The 19801-nt window shown below is 44.3% G+C and overlaps 1 protein-coding gene across 1 annotated transcript in view; it reads left to right on the top strand.

Annotated features, from left to right (window-relative positions):
* Positions 1-9232: 9232 nt before the first annotated feature.
* Positions 9233-19801, top strand: part of MARCHF10 (membrane associated ring-CH-type finger 10) — an 82488-nt gene continuing 71919 nt past the window's right edge. Inside the window, exons 1-2 of the mRNA XM_060134311.1 lie at positions 9233-9322; positions 18355-18474. Coding sequence (XP_059990294.1) covers positions 9233-9322; positions 18355-18474 — 210 coding nt within the window. The remainder of the gene's footprint in view (positions 9323-18354; positions 18475-19801) is intronic.

The following is a 19801-nucleotide window of genomic DNA, read 5'->3' as shown; positions in this document are numbered from 1 at the left end:
CCAACAGAACAAACTCTCTACCTACCATTTACTATTATAGTTTCAGTGCAGTGTGTCTTAAAGATTTTGCGTTTTTAAGCATTTCCTTTTGAAAAGCACAAACCATGGGGAGAGGTCTTAGGTTAGTACTTACCAGTTAATGCTTCAATTATCAGTTGATGCTTTAATAAGGATTACTCGATAGCTAGCTGAGAACAAGAACAGAATGTGGGTTGGGCTACTGGAGATGGAAAGGTACTAGGGGTTACGGAAGGACTAATAAAGTTTGGACGACAAAGTGCCCAAAACAAAGACTTCACCTAAGTACATTTGATCTGGGCTCTGCTTGGCTCAGGATATGCCTTAGAAGTTGATATAAAGTCAGGGAGTAATATTCAGTGTGTAATAGAGTCTCATCTGGCTGAAGTATGATTGAAGAAGTGCTGAATGAGGAAAACCAAGAATGTGAGCCCTGGGGAAGGGATTTCACTCCCCAGGGAGCAAGGAATTTTGAGAGCTTCATAACATGGGGCCAATGACATTGGATCTATGCCGATTATGGAACAGGGAAAATGGTGGCGATAGGGTGTGGAAGACAGGGGCCCAGGGTGTGGATAGGAGGCCCTTCTAATAATCCAGTTAAAAGGTCATGCAGCCCAAAACTAGAGCGGTGGTGATAAGAATAGAAAGAAGGGTGTGATGCTGCAGGAGACATGGACGTCAACTGGGTTTGTGGGTTGCTGAGAAGACACCCAAACCACAGACACCTGGGGATTCTGGGCACTGATGAAAGGTCCAAGAATTTCTATTCTCCTTTTTCCCTATTCTCTACCCAGTCAAAAATGCCCTAACTTGACACCAGTTGGCAAGTTATCAAGTACCTAAATGTGCACAATAAATGAAAGAGAGTCATCTTTGCCTGTGAAAACCACAGACAGAAATAAACCTGGCAGAGGGTGTGTCTAGCACAGGTTCCAGTGCCTGCTTTCTAAACCTGTGGGCACCAGTCTAAGCCTCTAAGAACCTCCTACCTTGGGAAAGGCAGCCAAGATTACTGATAACCAAGATATAACTGGGTTCCTGTCTCGTTTCTGCCACTGATGCGGTGCCTCCCTTAATTATTTATTTCTTCCTTTTAATGTTGGATCAGATATTTCAGAGATCCCCTGCACAGCTCAAACTGCAGGGCTGCACTCTTTCCCTCCTCTATCAGTGTATTGCCTTTAATGTTATTTTATTCAGTTAAAAATACTTTCCCTTCACGTTTTCTAATCTCATTTTTTGTAGAGCACAGCACTGAGTCGAGGCAGGAGTGAAGGCCTCGCTATCTGGGCTTTGGACTGGGCTTTGGACTTCAAGACAAAGCCATTCCGCCTCCTCCTGCTCGCCGCCATCACCGCTTTGCCTTCCCGACCGCATCCCGACTAGTTCCCAAGGCAACCGGCGCAGCGCCCACGTCCGGTTTCGGGACCGCCTGGCCGCAGCCCAACCCCGCCCCCACGGCCGCGCTCTCGCCGCGCCCAGCTCCCGCGCGAGGGAGGAGGACCGGGTTGCCAAGGAAACGGGAGGACGCCAGGCAGCCGCCCCCACCGCCTCCGCCCCTAGAAAGCCCGGCCGCCGCCGCTAAAAGCTGCCTCCGGGGAGGAGGAGGAAGAGGGGCCGGTAGAGGGAAGGGAGAAGAGCGAGGAGAAGGAAAAGGAGCACAGGGACGGCCCCCGCACGATTGATGGGCTGCTCCTCCGCCCTGGACCAGTCCGTCTGCCCCGCCCCTCGGCCCCTTTAGCCCCTCGCAGGGGGAAAAGACTGACCCGAAAGGTAATGGCCCGGCTCGGCCCGGCCCTCCCCAACCCTGCCCCCGCCTGATCCTCCGAGAAAGTCGGGGCAGTAGCGGGGGGACCACCTCTCCTTGCGACTTCTACGATTCTGGAGGGAAATCGGGCCTGAAGCCTGGGAGCCTAGCCGCTCCCTCCTTACGGCTGACCAGAGCCTCCATATTTTTCTGCCTCAAAGAGACAGGTTTGGGGGGGCTCTATGATCATTTATTTGCACCCTGGCAGCGGCCCCTCACGTACATAACTTCCCCGCAGACTACCCTTTTCTGCAGGTCCAGGAGAGGTATACGGATCACGGCCTTTCCAGCTCCTGAGTGCGAAATTATTGATATTGTTGAGAGCATCGAATTGCTTGTCCAGCCTGTGACATCCCGGCCCAGTCCCAAAGTTAACGAATTACACGTTGAGTCTCTCTTCTGGACTTGATGGTCAGTGTATGCCCGCCCAGCTCTTTCACGGTTACACAATAAAATGAAGAGTCACCGCCAAAGAGCTTTTCTCATAAGCCCTTTATAGCACAGCACCTCCCACCCCGCCCCCTGATTTCCTAAGCAAATTGCATGGAACCAATCTACCATCTACCCCGTCTTTTTCTTTGGTCACAGTATTCTCTTAGGAGTGCGGTGTTAGGAAGATTGAGCCCAGATCACTCATCTTTGTGGCTTATAACTCAAAATATTTTTATAAGTTAAGATTTAAAAACTCTTTAGACTTTATTTTTTGTTCAGATTTTCAAAGTTCTAAGATTTTTGAAAGCTAAACAAATTCTGTAATCTTTGTCATTACATATTAATCAATATTAATTGTGTAAAAGGATGAATAAGGTCTCCTGCAATGCTTCTTCCCAGCACCCAGTTATGGAAAGGGGGGGTAATTTATAAACCTGATGGTCAGGTATAAATATAGCCATTTAGATTTTGGTTCAAAGGAACCCTCCGCCGAAAGAGGGGCTTACATTTACATTTTTCTTTATAACTGAACCAACAAAATATTCACTTTAACGACATTTCTAATATGAGAACACGGTAATAAAACAGTGAAATCGCTTGATTGTTAACAAAATGAACTCCCTTCCAATCAATTCGTTTGACAAACGTAGCCATAGAACAGAAAGACAGCGCATATGATTGCTTTTTAGAGAACTGAAAGAAATATACTCTGCAATCAGATTTTGTTCTCCTAGGGAAATTCAGTTTGAATTCATGGGAAGTGTACACTAGAGAGGAAGACATATGTCACAAAGTTCTTAGAATATTCCTCCCTAGAATTTTGAGGCCAAGATGAATCATTCACTCTCACTTCCAGCAAAGCAGGACTTCCTTTCCCACATGCCTCCTCCTGCCTTCTCCTCTCCTGCTCCCTCTCCCTCATTTAATATGGCTTCTTATGTAGATTTCTAAAAGACAAAATTGGCACATCATCACCAGAGACTTAAAACAGAAGCGTGCATAACCATGAGTGGATAGTAAATTGAAAAGCAGTTCAAAGGTGAGAAACGGAAGAGAATACAGAATGCTATTTTAGAAACATGCGCCCTGCCCACATTTTATTACCACTCTCCTCCCCTCCACCTGTCTGTATTTGCTAAGAAAAAAAATTTTTTTTGGCTTCAAATGGCCATCTGGTTGAGGAAGGCCACAAAGCTGAGATCCACGAATTAAGCATGATCTCATGTGGATTTATTTCCATAGAGTTATTTCCGTTTCTTGTTCCTCCTGGTCCGTTTTTAAACCTGAAGTATAGTATGAAGTTCAAGTGACACTTGAGAATGTTTGCCTAAACTGTGGTGATCTACCTACTATCTCCTTGATCTGTCTCTAATAATCTGTTTCCTTGGGGCCTGGAGTATTTGTTTAATCCCACAAAGCACTGACGTACTTAAGAGATTAAATGTGGCACCATGATGCTTCTAAATATTCATTTTACAGTAGAGTACAATAATAGAGAGTTTATGGGAGGGCAAAGAGACTTCTGCAGGCGATTTTAAAGTCCTTTATTTGTTCGGTGATTGTGAAGTCAGAGGTAACCTAGCAAGGAGTAATTCAAATAGTGTTATTTCCTGCCTATTTAGACGAAGTGATTTCATGCCTCTTGACTTAGAAGCCTCCTTAAAATTACACTACATTAAAGCCAGGATAGATTAGCTGGCTTTTCTATGTTAATTTTGTAACCAAAATGTATCATCCAAGTGGACTCTGGGATGTGCTCCCTTAGTGACCATTAACATATTTTCATTATGAATCCTTATGTGCTCTCCCTGATTAATATTCAGACAGGTTTTTCTTTCCAACAGTAGCAGCAGGGGTCCATCTTTCTGCCGGGTTTAACACCATCGTTTTCTGAAAAGCGTGGGAACATAACTTTATTCTATGCAGGTACAAATTCACATGAAAAGTTAAAAGTGGTCTTTTAAAGTAGAGTTCCATAAATGACTATTAAAATGCTCAGAGACAAAATTTAGATTTTGTGTGTCATCTGTGGAACTACCTATCAGAATGTAGTTTTAGATTCTGACTCACAAAGACCAACCTTCTATAATTGAGAGAAAATATTCCCCAAGGGACCAGAACAAGTTCTTAGATGGTATTGTTTGGGGCTCATGATAAACCTTTTAAGAGTTCATAGTGACCAGACCAGACATTGGGCCACCATGAGTCAGGTGCAACCTGATTCTGCCGATATCTGCACAAACGGAAAACAAAAACAAAAACAAAAACAAACTGGAAAAGGGAAAGAAAGCTATAGAATGTAGACACTTGAGGTCAGGGATGTTGTCTGTCTTATCCTGCTGTTTCCCCAGAACCTAGAGCAGCACCTCTCACATGGCTGTCATTAAAAAGTATGTGTAGGAAAGAAGAACCAAGCTGGAGGGATCACGCTTCCTGATTTCAAACTTACATTACAAACCTACAGTAATCAAAATAGTATGATATTGGAAGAAAAACAGACACACAGATGACTGCAACAGAATAGAGAATCCGAAATAAACCTATGCATATAAGGTCAATTAATTTATGACAAAGGAATCAAGAATATACAATGGGGAAAAGACAGCCTCTTCAATAAATGGTGTTGGGAAAACTGGACAGCCACATGCAAAAGAATGAAACTGGACCCCTATCTTACACTGTACACAAAAATCAACTCAAAATGGATTAAAGACTTAAACATAAGAGATAAAACCATAAAACTCCTGGAAGAACACATAGGTAGTAAGTTCTTTGATATTGGTCCTGGCAGTGATTTTTTAAATGTGACATCAAAAGCAAAGGCAACAAAAGCAAAAATCAACAAGTAGAACTACGTCAAACTAAAAAGCTTCTGCACAGCAAAGGAAACCATCAACAAAATGAAAAAGCAACCCACAGAATGGGAGAAAATATTTGCAAATCATATATCTAATAAGGGGTTAATATACAAAATCTATAAAGAACTCAATAGTAAACAAACAACTCAATTTAAAAAATGGGTGGAAGATCTGGACAGACTTTTTCCCAAAGAAGATACACAGGTGGCCAACAGGTACATGAAAACGTGTTCAACATCACTAATCATCAGGGAAATGCAAATCAAAACCACGGTGAGATATCACCTCACACTTACTGGAATGGCTTTTATCAAAACGATAAGAAATAACAAGTGATGGCGAGGTTGTGGAGAAAAGGAAACCCTTGTGCACTGTTGGTGGGAATGTAAATTGGTGCAGCCATTTCGGAAAACAGTATGGAGTTTCCTCCAAAAAATTAAAAATAGAATTACGTGTGATACAGCAGTTTCACTCCAGGGTATTTACCCAAAGGAAATGAAAACATTCACTAACTCAAAAAGATATATGTACCCCTATATTCACTGCAGCATTATTTACAATAGCCAAGACATGGAAGCAACAGATGAATGTATAAAGAAAATGTGGTGTGTATATATAATGGAATATTATTCATCTATTAAAAAAAGAAGGAAATCTTGGCATTTGTGACATGATAGACCTTGAGGGCTATGTGAAATAAGTCAGAGAAAGACAAAATACCATATGATCTCACTCATATGTGGAATCTAACAAAACACCGAACTCATAGATACAGAGAACATACAGAGAACAGATTGGTGGCTGCCAGAGGCATGGAGTAGGAAGTGGGTGAAATGGCTGAAGGAAGCTAAAAATTACAAACTTCTAGTTATAAAATAAGTAAGTACCGAGGATGTAATGTACATCATGGTAACTATAGTCAATAATACTGTATATGTCAAAATTGTTAAGAGAATAGATCTTAAAAGTTCTCATCACAAGAAGAAAAAAATTGTAATTATGTGGCTGACGGATGTTAACTAGACATACCGTGGTGATCCTTTTGCAATACATGCAAATATCATTGTACACTTGTAACTAATATATTGTTATATGTCAGTTATATCTCAGTAAAAAAATATGTAGAAATAGGACTTCCCTGGTGGCGCAGTGGTTGAGAGTCCGCCTGCCGATGCAAGGGACACGGGTTCGTGCCCCGGTCCAGGAAGATCCCACATGCTGCGGAGTGGCTGGGCCCGTGAGCCATGGCTGCTGAGCCTGCGCATCTGGAGCCTGTGTTCCGCCACGGGAGAGGCCACGGCAGTGAGAGGCCCGCGTACCACCAAAAAAAAAAGTAGAAATAAATGAAAGAGCTTCACTTGACAATAAGCAGGAATAGCGTGGGACCTTTGATGACCTTATAGATGAGGTCTAGTAGACTCACTATGAACAGTGCCATTTACTAACTCAATGTTTTGGTCATAAATTTAGACTACACCAGTCAGAGACAAACTTCTTGAAAGCATCGTTTCCACGTCCTTACTCCCATTTACACAACTCAATGCAATCTATCTTCAGCCCCGTCACGCCACTAAATGCTCTCACCAAGGTTATTAATATTCCCCTCCTTGAAGCTTGCACTTGACAGCATCTATGAAACTGCACCCACCTGATTCTCAGTTTTCCTCCTGCCTCTCTGGCTTCTTTCCAGAGCTCCTCTTCTGCTACCTACCTGTTCTTAAGATCCAGTGGTCCTCAGAATTTTGTCCTGGGTCGTCCTCCTTTCTTCAATAGCCATCCTGCCTTCAACTTCTTTTGTCACCAAAATGCCAGCAATGCCCAATTCTTTTCTTCTCTAATCAGCTCCAGAGCCCTACGTCTAACTGCTTACTTAACATCTCCATTTGCTGTCCCCCAGCCCCTTCAAAGTTCACATTACCTTCTCACAAACTTGATCATCCCTGCGAGTTTTCTGAAGGGAATGTTGGCATCGACCAGCCAGCTGCCCAAGCCGGTAACCTGGGCCTCCATCTCCCATCCCATTCGTATTATCAACAACTCCTGATGATTCCCTGCCCTGAGTATCCCTTGATTCCATCATGATTAGAGCGTGGGCACTGGCATGAGACTCTCTGGGTTCAAACCCCAACACTTGCACCTACCAGTTCTGTAACCTTAGGCAAGTTACTTAATCCCTTTGTGCCTCAGGTTCCTCGTCTGCAAAACAGAGATATAATTCTTCTTTTTGATTTTATTTTTAAAATTTTTGGCTGTGTTGGGTCTTCCTTGCTGTGCGCAGGCCTTCTCTAGTTGTGGCGAGCGTGGCTACTCCTCGTTGCGGTGCACGGGCTTCTCATCGCAGTGGCTTCTCTTGTTGCGGAGCACGGGCTCTAGGTGCACCGGCTTCAGTAGTTATGGCACACGGGCTTCAGTAGTTGTGGCTCGCAGGATCTAGAAAGCAGGCTCAGTAGTTGTGGCATGCGGGCTTAGCTGCTCCGTGGCATGTGGGATCTTCCTGGACCAGGGCTCGAACCAGTGTCCCCTGCATTGGCAGGCGGATTCTTAACCACTGCGCCACCAGGGAAGTCCCTAGAGATATAATTCTTGCCTCAGTGTGGCTGTGAAGATTGCTTGAGCTAATATGTGTAAATGTTTAGACCAGTACATAGCACTTCCAGAGGCTCAATACCTCCCCCTCCCTCCCTCCAGTGTTGAGACCCAAGTCTGGGCACCACCTTAACGGGATTAGTCTAACATATCCCCAGTGGCCCATCCACTTCCCTTCGTCCTCCGCCACCCTCACACTCCATCCAGTCTCTGTACTACAGCTGGAGGGACCTCTTTTTTTTTTTGGCTGTGCCCTGCAGCTTGTGGGATCTTAGTTCCCCGACCAGGGATTGAACCCAGGCCCTTGGCAGTGAGAACGTGGAGTCCTAATCACTGGACCGCCAGGGAATTCCCTGGAGGGACCTTTAAACATGTAAATCTAATCATGTCCTCCCCCGATTGGAACCTTCCAGTGGCTTTACATGACTCTTTGAATCACGACCTCCAAGGCCCCTTGTGAGCCAGCCCCTGCCTATCCTACAGCCCTTCCGTTACTGTTCTCTCCTCTCTCTGCTCCAGCTGCACCAGCCCCTGAAGCCCTGAAGCCTCTGTACCTGCTGTCCTTTCTGTCCCAGATCCTCTCTGTTCCACTTCTGGCCCAGCTCACTCCTTAGCAAACCCAGTGTCATTTCCTAAGGAAAACCTTGCCTCCCCCTCCCCCAATGACACTTTCTCAGAGAACCCCGTATTTCTGCTCCATCGCACTTATCACCATCAGGGTCCACTTGTCAATGTTCAAAGACTTGGGATTTGAACCCAGAGAGTTTACGCCAGTACCCATGCTCTGATCATGATGGATTCCAGGGATACTCAGGGGAGAAAATCATCAGGACTTGTTTTTTATATAGATGGGGCAGGAGAAGGAAGTGTGAAGAAAACTGCCCAGGTTACTGGCCGGGCAGCCGGCTGGTCGATGGCAACATTTCCTTCAGAAAACTGGGAAGGAAGAGCAAGTATGTGAGAAAGTCATGTGGAGTCTGAAGGGGCTGGGGGACAGCAACATTCATTGCCGTTCTTCCAGGCTAGATGGTAGCAACACAAAGGCCGGGGCCATGTCATCTTGCCGACCGCCATACCCCAGTGCCCAGCGGAGTGTCTGAGTTGGAATAGGGGTGTGATCATTTGTTGAGTCAATGAATTTAAGTCACCAGGGGCTCAGAGCTTTGATCATTGCTGAGTTAGCTAGGTTCTTGGGTTTTCTTTTTTGTCGTGTGGTAGAACTGCTTCTGAATCAGGTGTCTGCCAGTCTAACTCCCTATGACTAACCAGAACAGGCTCACTGAAGCCAGCCCATGAAAGTGGCTGCATTATTTATGTCTGGAACAAGACGGCTGTAAAGGCATCGACACCCATACAAAGAGTCCTTTCAGTTTGAAAGGAGCATCTGTGCCTTTCCAACAATGGATATTAGATTAATAAGAGAATAAAAGCAATTATACTAAGAGAAATCCAAATATGGCAAAGCAACAAAGGATGATATCACAGCACATTTATTTATCTTTTATATGCAGGTCACGGATTAAGAATCATGTTTCATGAAGCAAAGGACAGGCAGAAGTTCGTCAGTGATGTTCAATATCTGCGGGACATACAGCATAAGACGGACTCAGAATATCAGGTAATGGCAGGAAGTGAGAATATCTTCTACTTTCACTTATGGTATTAGGAGAGAATTCAGGCTACAGTATCAGTATATGATAAGCAGTAATAGGTTTCTAAAATCCAAAACCCACACTTACTAGCTGTGTGACCTTGAAAAGCTACTTTACCTCTCTGAGTCTCAGTTTCCTCATCTGTACAATGGGGATAATAGTCTCCACCTTATAATACTGTCATGGAAATAACATTTTTCAACTAGTTAGCACAGAGCTTGGCACACAAACGTTATCAACCAATGACATCAGGGCTTAAACTGGATAAACCAGCAACCAAGAAGAAAGACATTAAGGAGTTAACCGGGTCGCCCTACGATTTATAAAATAACACGCCCTTCCTGTTGTCCTCCGGCCAGAAGAAAGGTGGTTAGCACATTCTACAATAAGCTAACTCTTCGTCACCCTAGCTACAGTGTTTACAGGCAAAAACAAAACAGACAGGGAGCCTGAGGAGTCATGATGTAATTACCCAGAGCTGGCATAGGACAAACTTGCCAGGCTGGGTTGTGGGATTCTGGGAGCAGTTAGAAAGTGTCACTCAGCCCGCTGGCCGGAGGTCAGCCCTCGCCAATCAAGGAGGCAGGTCCTCAGCCTCAACTGAGGATCGAAAAGCGCTCCCTCCCTAAGGAAAATACAGGCCTGCCGTCATCAGGTTTTCCTCCTCCTTAGCAATCTCAAATATAACCGAACCTCCCGGGGCACCAAGGAAACCAGAGCGATCTCAGTAACCTGATTTCACCTGCGTAGCACAGCTTAGCTCTGGGCCTGGAAATGGAGCCAGCAACTTCCTCCTACACTTGCCGGTCCACCTCCAAGGCTGTAAAGTGGAAGGCGTCTTTACAAACTAAGTAAGAACGTAAACACCCAAACGGGTCACACTGGGGGACCCTCTCCTCTCCACAAAGATGCCTCTGCCACACAGCCCAGGTTTGGAAATACTTGTCTGAAATTGTCTCTAGAACAGGCACATAAGAAAATCAATCTTATTATTTGATGGTCTCTGCTGAAGAAAACCGCACAACTGCGTGGCTTGGAGCCACTGCAGTTTTATTTTCTAACTTCATTTGGGCTTTCAACACTGTCCTCGTTAATAAGGACACTTTCAACACCGTCCTTATAAATAATAATATGTATTAAATGCCTACAATGTCCTGAACAAAGTCCCTGCTCTCCCGGAGTTCTTATTCTAGGATTGAGAAACAAACTACACACACAAAGTAAAGTAAATAGGTAAGACAATATAATGTATATGATAAATATAATGAGCCTATAAAAACAGAGGCAGCAGGGCTGGGGTGATGCTCCTTCACACAGGCAGGGAAGCCTCTGACGAAGTAGCATTTGGTCGTGGAGGTAAATGATGGGAAAGAGCCCACCAGAGCGTCCCGAGCAGAAAGAAAGCAAGCGCAGGGGCCCTGAGGCGGGAACTAACTTGGAGCCCTGGAGGAAACAAACCAAGGCCAGAGCGGCTGGAACACCAAGGGAGAATGCGGACGAGGTGGCTAGGACCAGATCGTGTGGAGTCTCTCAGGACAAAGCTTGGTATCTGGAGTTTATTCTTAGCCCGGTGAGAATTACTGAATGATTTTAAGCAGGGCAGTGGTATGATCTGCTTTACCTTTTTTTTTGTTGTTTTTTTAAGATCACTCTGGCTGCTGTGTGGGAAAACAACTGAAAGGGGCAAGAGAAGCAGCAGAAAAACTTGTAAGGAACCTGATAGAAATTTAGGAGAGACCAGCGTGGTGGGAGCAGGGGTGGCGAGAAGTAGCCCGAGCCAGGATATAGAAGCAGCGCAGACATCTTGCTGATAGATGACGACGGGGAGGCGGAGTGAGGGAAAGAGAGGAATAGAGGATGACTCACTTCAACATGTTTTCTTGTCCATTAGCTCCCTCCGTTATCACAGTTTAAACTTTACTTTTTTCAAACCTCCCGTCTCTTTCTGTTTTACATACACGTGTAACCGAACAAAGAATCTGAGGCCATCAGGTGGGGAGCCACTCGGCGCTTCCCCTTCTATCCCAGGCTGCACGCCCGTCCAGCCCTCAAGTCTCGACAGGTGAAGGACAGTCTCCCTCCTGGTGCCGGACCTGAGATCTTGGTCCATGCCCCTCTGTCTCCAGCCCCTCTCCTCCATGGACCTCTCTGCTGCATCCTTGGAATTTCTCTTCTTACTGGCTCAGCCCACAAACATGCTCAACTCTCTCTCATACTGAGAACAAGAGAACAAAGCTGTCTGTGGACAATGTGTCCTTTTCTAGCCACAGCCCTGGCACTTTCCAGTCTCCAGATGTCCCCAAACAGTCAGCTACACTTCTGTCTCCACTCCGCCCCGCCATCCCATTCATGCCCTCACCCGCTGCAGCCTGGCCGTCTCCTCACCTCCCCTGAAACGGTGCTCGCCGAGGTCAGTAGCGAAATTCAGCAGACACCTTTGTAGTCTTTGTTTGCTGAAGCTTTACCTGCATTTGGCGCCATTACTCTTTACCTCTCGCAACATTACTTCTCCGGCTTTCTTACATCGCACTCTCCTGGTTTTCCTCCTGTTTCACTCACATTCCTCTCCCTGCCCCTCACAGGTTAATTCCCCGAGCTTTCCATCAGCCCAATTTTCTCCTAATTCACAATGCCTGTGGCCCATCTCATCCCCTCCTATGTTTGTAACCACCACTCATACACTGATGACTTGTAATCCTGTGTCTTCTCAAAGTGTCAGAATCCCATGCACACCTGCTTGCTGTATGGTTCCATCTGGGTGTCACACGGGCACATTGAATTCAGCGTGTCCACAGTTGGACTCCATGTGTCCATCCCCTGCCATCCTCTTCTGTAGCCCCTCTCTGAAGACAGTGACCCAAGCCTTCCCTGACTCCTTCCTCGCCCTCACCACCCCTATCCCCCAGCTACCAAGTCCTGCTGAGTTTACCTAAAACCTCATGAGCTCGTGCTTCCCTTCTCATCCTATGGCCATCGCCCTGGTTGCAACGTCCATAGTTTAGCTCCAAGACTATTACAATGTCCTCATAACTGGCCTCCCGGCCTCCAGCCTTGCCACCTTTCAGACTGAAATTTATGTAAAATGCAAACTATGTAATTCGGTTGTTTCCTCTCACGTAGAGGTGTGTCCCAGACCCAAGAACCACAGCAAGACCAGTCCAATCCTCGACCACTTCTCTAACCTCCTCTTCCCTCTTCCCTACTCTCTCGACAAGGGTGGTGAAGACCATACTTGTTTGTTCGTTTGTTTTAATATTTATTTATTTGTTTGCACCGGGTCTTAGTTGCGGCAGCCAGGCTCCTTTTGTTGCAGCTTACAGGCTCCTTTAGTTGTGGCTCACCAGCTCCTTAGCTGTGGCATGCGAACTCTTAGTTGTGGCATGTGGGATCTAGTTCCCTGACCAGGGATCAAACCCAGGCTCCCCTGCATTGGGAGCATGGAATCTTAACCACTGTGCCACCAGGGAAGTCCTAAGACCATAGTTTTAACTTAGAACTAAAGGGAACCTCTGTATTCCCATAGCACCCTCTTTAAAAAACAAAAACAAAAACCCCTTATTGAGGTATAATTTACATAGCATAAAATTCACCTGTTTTAAGTTTAAATTGACCAAATTTGCCATCATTGCCATCACCTGATTTTAGAACGTTTCCATCGGTCCAATACCAAAGCACCCTTTTCATACCTTTTTCATTGCTGATGAAATTGTATTGAAATTGTCTTTTGTGTGTTTTCCTATCAAACTGGACCGCAGCTTCCTAAGGGCAGGGACAGAGTCTCACTCTCCTCTGTCGAACCGAATGCCTTGTCATTGATGAAAGCCAGCGTTACCGAACTTGACCACCAACTCTGTTTATCAGACATAGATCCAGCTGACTTGTAACTAATCCTCAAAGTTAAATCCACCTTCACTGAGCATTTTCAAAACCACTCACCACAAGGTCTGCAAAGATAAATATGGTTGTCTTTCATATGTTCTGAGGATTGTCGAATTAAGTATATAGAAACCCACAGAAACGATTACTTTGACGGGAACAGCAATGAGTTATATTATTGACTCTGTCCCTTGCCTTGTTCCAGAAAAGATTTAAAGTTGGGGTTTAAGAATTGCATGTCTTTAATGACCCCTCAGTAACTTGGTCCATATACGACCTTTGTGTATTTAGATTATTTACTAAGGTAGAGTTTGCACTGAATGGATATTGAAACCTTGGGCCATTGATGAGCTTGGCCGGTTACTCGTGGACATCCCAGCTTTCACGAGCAGCCCAGCGACGTGCAAGGGATTCCCTGTTTCAGGGTGTACAAATAGTGTAAGACCTACTAACCAGATATGACTCCCAACTCATAGACATTTGCCACACATGCCTTCCTGAGATGGACTTGCTTTTAATGAACTGACTCAGGTTGAGGCCCTTGGAAACGTCCTGTAGACACTATTCCTGCTATAGCCTAAAATATGCTGTGGGTTGGTATGTACCAAATTAGCAATGACTTTATAGGTCTGTCTGCTAGTGGCAGGAGAGGAAGGTTAAACCCACCCTGAATTATTCTGATGCTACTCCTTTCAGTGGTTGGGTGGGGCCCATTTGAAAAAAACAAGAGGAGATACTTATTTGGCATATTACATGCTATTTCAGAATCTGGTAACTAGTACATAATTATACGACATCTCAGAATTTGGCTATGTCTTCAAGGGTGTTCATGCTGCATAGCTTTTTTTCCCCTTCTTTCCGTCAAATGTGTTTATGTAACTTGTGGCGAAATTTAGCCATTAATGTCCACTGAAAGCTAGAGAGAAAGACTACACTTGGAGTTTCAGGATGATTTTCTAGACTATCAAATGTGTTCAAATGGGTTTTACTTTATGTCGCTTATTCATTCTGATTCTTTCAAGTGCAGATCAAACAACTAATATGATGATATAAACTTGTTCAAGGACGTGATGGGTGACTATACCAGGTGGTGAGGGTTTGGGGTCTGTCCACTCAGGGGGTTGAGGGAACGGAGATAATTCAACTTTCCCTCCCGTAGGAGTCATGGGGAGGGACATGTGACATGTGTGTTTCTCTGCTCTTCACAGAAGAGAAAAATAAACTCAGTCGAGGGGACTATCATGTCAAACTTTTTATACCTTTGATTTCTTAACCTCTTAAAACGAATGAACTTCGATAATGTCCCCAGTGATAATTAAAACCCCAAACTCTGAGACATGTTGGATCATAAAAACAACAACAAAAAAAGAAGCAACTGAAGGCAAGTCCTACTTCCCAAAACACTCACAGAGTTCAAGTAACAATAACCTTGACAGAGGCCACTGCTGATGAAGAGGTAGAGTTGGGTCACAGTTACAATGTGGTTTTTTTTAAAATCTTTATTGGAGTATATTTGCTTCACAATACTGTGTTAGTTTCTCTCATACACCAAAGTGAATCAGCCATATGCATACATATGTCCCCATATCCCCTCCCTCTTGAGCCTCCCTCCCACCCTCCCTATCCCACCCCTCTAGGTCATCACAAAGCACGGAGCTGATCTCCCTGTGCTACGCTGCTGCTTCCCACTAGCTATCTATATTACATTCGGTAGTGTCTGTATGTCGATGCTACAATGCTTTTTAGGCCAGAACCATGAGGCTGGGAAGTGTCCCTGTGCTGCATGGCTTCTTAAGGTACCAGGAGCCCGGATGATGACTAAAAGAATGGGGCTGGTAATAAAAGGAACAAAAGAAACTTTGAGCATCGCTGTGGGTTCAGAAAGCTGTAATTCTGAAGAAAAAGCAGTTTGCAGAGCTCCCTCAGTTGGCTTCCCGGGGGAACGGGCAGTCTTAGGAAACAGACCTCTACTTGCAGGGGAGAAAAACAAGGATGAACTTCAGGCCTGCAGGCCTTCGGGCCTTCAGAAAAACAAGGATGAACTTCAAGTCTTTTTTCTTCCACAACCAAGATCAGAATCGCATTATTTAGCAAAGGCTGAGTTTAGAAAAGGGAGTAAACCAAGAAATGGGATTGGAAACAACAGTTAAAGCCTGATGATGGTGATGGTGGTGGTGATGATGGTCATGATGATGAGTTTTATTGAACAGTTTTATTGAACTCTCACCGCGAGCCGGTCACTCTGCTAAGCATCTTACCAACAGTGCCTCATGCTCTCCCGGCAATCTTGCAGCACAGAGGCATCTCCCTCTCACAGAGGAGGGAAGCAAGAATCCATGGAGTTAGTCAGCCTGCCCAAGGTCACAACGCTAGAAAGTGGCAGAGCTGTGGTTTGTCGTGCTTACCCGTACTGAGTTACGGTGAGTCACAAAACCCATGTCATCCCCCACAGGCATAGACGCACATTCCGTGTTCTGCCCTACAGTGGTAGCTTCTGCACAGAAGGCAGCCTGACCGCGAGCACTGCAGTCAGAGGGACGGGCTTGGGGGGCGCGACGCGAAAGGAGGAAGCCCCGATTCTCCGCAGAAAGAAGAAAGAAGTAGTTACTTGAAGCCTCCCGTTTCAAGACTTGGCCAGTTTTGTCACATGAACAGAAACTTATTTATAGCAATCTAGCTCCAGACACGTGAAATTGAAAGGGAAATAAAGTTCCAGAGTAAGGGGAGCCCCTGGTGATGATGAATTACAAATCTGCTCCTTCTCCCCTTCCTGTGGATTTCAGGGGCCTCTGCCCCTGTCCCTTCAGGACCCTCCAAGCAGAAACAAAACCAGCATCAAAAACACCAAAAACGTCATTCACTTTACAAATAACAAGAAAACCAGCCCCTGATGGGGGTGCGGGGGGAGGTATGGCTAGGTTCTTGCTGTTTCTAGGACTGGAAGTCCGAACTTTGCTCTGTCCCCGTGTTCCTTCTCAGCGAAGCAATAACTTGGAGAGGGCTAACGTTTGATTTACACGGAAAGATTGCTTGGCTGTTTCAAGATAAAAATTAGGAAGTACCTACCTTGCCACTGGTTTCTTCTCCTGGTCCTCTGCGAGAGGAAGGATAAGGAATCAGAGGGGAAAAACATGTTTTTTTTCAACGTTGCAAACCATTCTATTCCTCCTCCCCTTTTGGTAAAGAAATACTTAAGTTGCATGCATTCTTGGAGAGAAGTTTCAAAAAACACTCCGCCCACAGGAATTCTGTTCATCCCACCAAGTCTGCCTCGGTCCTGCGTGCAATAGCTAACAGGCTCCTCCACTTTCAGCCCATCAGCGTTTTCTTCTCGTGCCTTTAATACAAGTGGGTTAGGATAACAGAGACATCTGTGGTTCCAGGAAACAATACTCTACTCCAGGCCAGAGCTCCCCCCTCAACAGGGAGCTCCAATCTGAAGTCATCGTAAAGGAATAAGAAAAAAGAGGCCCACATTTAGTTGAACTCCATTAAACTCTCCAGCTGGCTCTCTTTAGTTTTACCTTGGTTTATTCTATTATTTGGTGTCTGTTTGTGTAACTTATTTATTATAGTTACTACTATTCAGCATTGGGCGGGGGTGGGGACTTCTTATTTATTAAAACAAACACTATCCAGGATTCTTAAAATGGGTTGCTGTCTATATGGCATCGTTTTTGAAAATAAACCCAAGGGGAAAAAGAACCCCACCATTTTGGGGTGCTCTCCCTTTCCAAGCAAGGTGGGGTGAAACAGTACCTTTCTCTTGGGAATCCAGGATTCCACTAGCTGCAGGTAACTGATTCACTGTTCCCAAGTCCAAGTGGTAAATGTTTTATTAATATCAGGTCATTTCTACTCTTAACCTTGTAGCAGAATATTGGCTTTCTCCTTGGCCGTGAAATTCTGGCAAGTCCTTCTACATCAAGGAAGGAGATGCATTTTCTAACAGAGGGAAAAGAGATGGAGAAGGAGTCTTTCCTTTCTCAACACAGGCAGGAAGAGGGAGATGGCGGGCCTAGTTGAGAACAATAGTGTCCGTCTTTACACTGTACTTCTTTACAGTGGGTAATTTGGCCCTGGTAGGACAAAGGTGAGTTCAGTCGTTGGATCTATAGAAATGCTGCAAGAAGTTTTGCTATTTTGGAGTATTTGAAATATCAGTTGAAAGTGAATTAAGCCAGGGACTTCCCTGGTGGCAGAGTGGATAGGACTCCGCACTCCCAATGCAGGGGGCCCGGGTTCGATCCCTGGTCAGGGAACTAGATCCCACATGCATGCCACAACTTAGAGTTCACATGCCACAACTAAGAAGCCAGCAAGCTGCAACTAAGGAGCCATAACTAAGACCCAGTGCAACCAAATAAATACATAAATATTAAAAAAAAAGAAAGTGAATTAAGCCAGATAGAGAAAGACAAATAGCATGATATCACTGATATGTGGAATCTAAAAAAAGATACGAATAAACTTATCTACAAAACAGAAATAGACCCACAGACATAGAAAACAGACTTATGGTTATCAAAGGGGAAAGGGGGAGGGATAAATTAGGAGTTTGGGATTAACATATACACACAACTATATATAAAATAGATAACCAACAAGGACCTACTATATAGCTCAGGGGACTATATTCAATATTTTGTAATAACCTATATGGGCAAAGAATCTGAAAAAGAATACGTATATACATACACACATGTATATGTATGTATAACTGAATTACTTTGCTATACACCTGAAACTAACACAACATTGTAAATCAACTATACTTCAATTTAAAAAAGAGAGAAAGAGAACAGAAAGAGAAATAAACGCAGTGTATTGGGTACTTCCTTAAGGAGGCAATTGTCGGGTAAGTACTTAACAAAATGCCTCTTAGTATGTCTGTTGTTTGAATTTATTAAGGCAGTGACTAATATTTTTTGACCTGACATTTTGGGCAAAGGGAGGAGGGAGTGATGCCTGGGTGAGTGTCTTCACACCTGGTAACAGGTATTGATGAACACTTAGAGATGGACGCCTGTATTGCATGTTCCTCACAACAGGAATTAAGTATAAAGTTATCAAAGCTAGTTGTGGACCTAAACCAAAGAAACATCTTTTTTTTGTTCTGCAGGCTTGTCTGAGACGACAGGAATACAGAAGAGACCCAAATGGGAAGAAACGAGATCAATTTTGGGGACAAGAGACAAATTTTGAGAGATCCCGGTTTTCAAGTGGGTCATCTTCCAAACAGGTACTTAGAATGCTGGGAGACATTCTTTTGCTGTAGGGTGTCTGTGTGTGTGTCTTTGTGTGTGTGTGTAACTGACTTAGGAAAAAGCCAGCCCCAAGAGGAGATGCTGAAGAATCTTAAAGGGCAGGGTAGGGAGAGGCAGGGGCAGGAGCTCTCGCCCTGGGTGCCACCCCTGCCCCTCCTCTGCTGTGTGACCGTCTCCCTTCCCCCTGGCTGGGCCTCACTCTTCTCTCCTGTAGACCAATGGAGATGGTCTCTGAGGTACCACCCAAATCAGAAATGCTGCAATTCTTTGATTTTAAGAGTCGGAAGCACCAGGCCTTCTAAAGCACTGCATCATAATGTATCTATATACCTATATCTATGCCTACCTGATCTGTCTATATTAATATAGACATATATGTGTATATATATATATGTAGGCTTATAGTCTTACCCATTGCATTGCTTAGTATAGTTTTTATTTCAAATAGAGTAAAATGCAGTAATAATTGCATCATGTAATAACTAGAAATTGTTCAAATATTTTTGTCTGGATGATAATAATAAATAATAAGATCAGTATAATATGAGAACAATATGAAAATGATGATTACAGTAGGAGTAGTTACCGTTACTTGAGTGATTACAATGTTCCAGTACCGTGCTAGGCACTTTATACCTATTACCTTATTTAATTCTCATAAATCTCTATATATTTGCCTCATTTTACAGATGAGAAAACTGAGCCCTAGAAAAGTTAAGAAACTTTACTTAAGATTTCACAGCCGGTATGTGGTGGAGTAGAGTTTTCTTTCTAGGCAGTCTGACCCCTGAGAGGGTGCTCTGAACCCCTGAGCTATAGGATCATATTTCATGTTTAAGATCTTATCTGTGTAAGAGTTTTACTTATCCTATGTAAGCACTGAATACCGCAAGCTGCATTCAACAATGGTTGTTACTATGGCAAATTAAGATGAGTAATATGCCTTTTATGAATTCTTATTTAATGTTTTATGCCTGAAATATACTCTAGAGGACGGACTCTCTTTTCTATCACTGGTGTGGATCCTCAAGATAGATCCTGGATACCTGATATCAATCAAGTTCTTGTTGGGGTTTCTTCTTTAACCTAGGATGTTCACATGGTGGTTATTTCATGTTCGAAGGACACCTTAAAAACATCAGTGGTTGATGTTTATGGATGTATCCCTGGGAGAGATCTATATTCCCTATTGAGGAACATAAAATCACACAATAAAATACTCCACCTAAAGCCTGAAGGTGAAAGAGACTATCTCACAATATCGGCAGCGCTGAGAAGAACACATTGCCTGCATCTTTTCAT

This window comes from Lagenorhynchus albirostris, chromosome 20 (genome assembly GCF_949774975.1).
Source record: "Lagenorhynchus albirostris chromosome 20, mLagAlb1.1, whole genome shotgun sequence".
NCBI lineage: Eukaryota > Metazoa > Chordata > Mammalia > Artiodactyla > Delphinidae > Lagenorhynchus > Lagenorhynchus albirostris.
The sequence above is the reverse complement of the archived record's forward strand: the minus strand, read 5'-3'. Positions and strand labels throughout refer to the sequence as shown.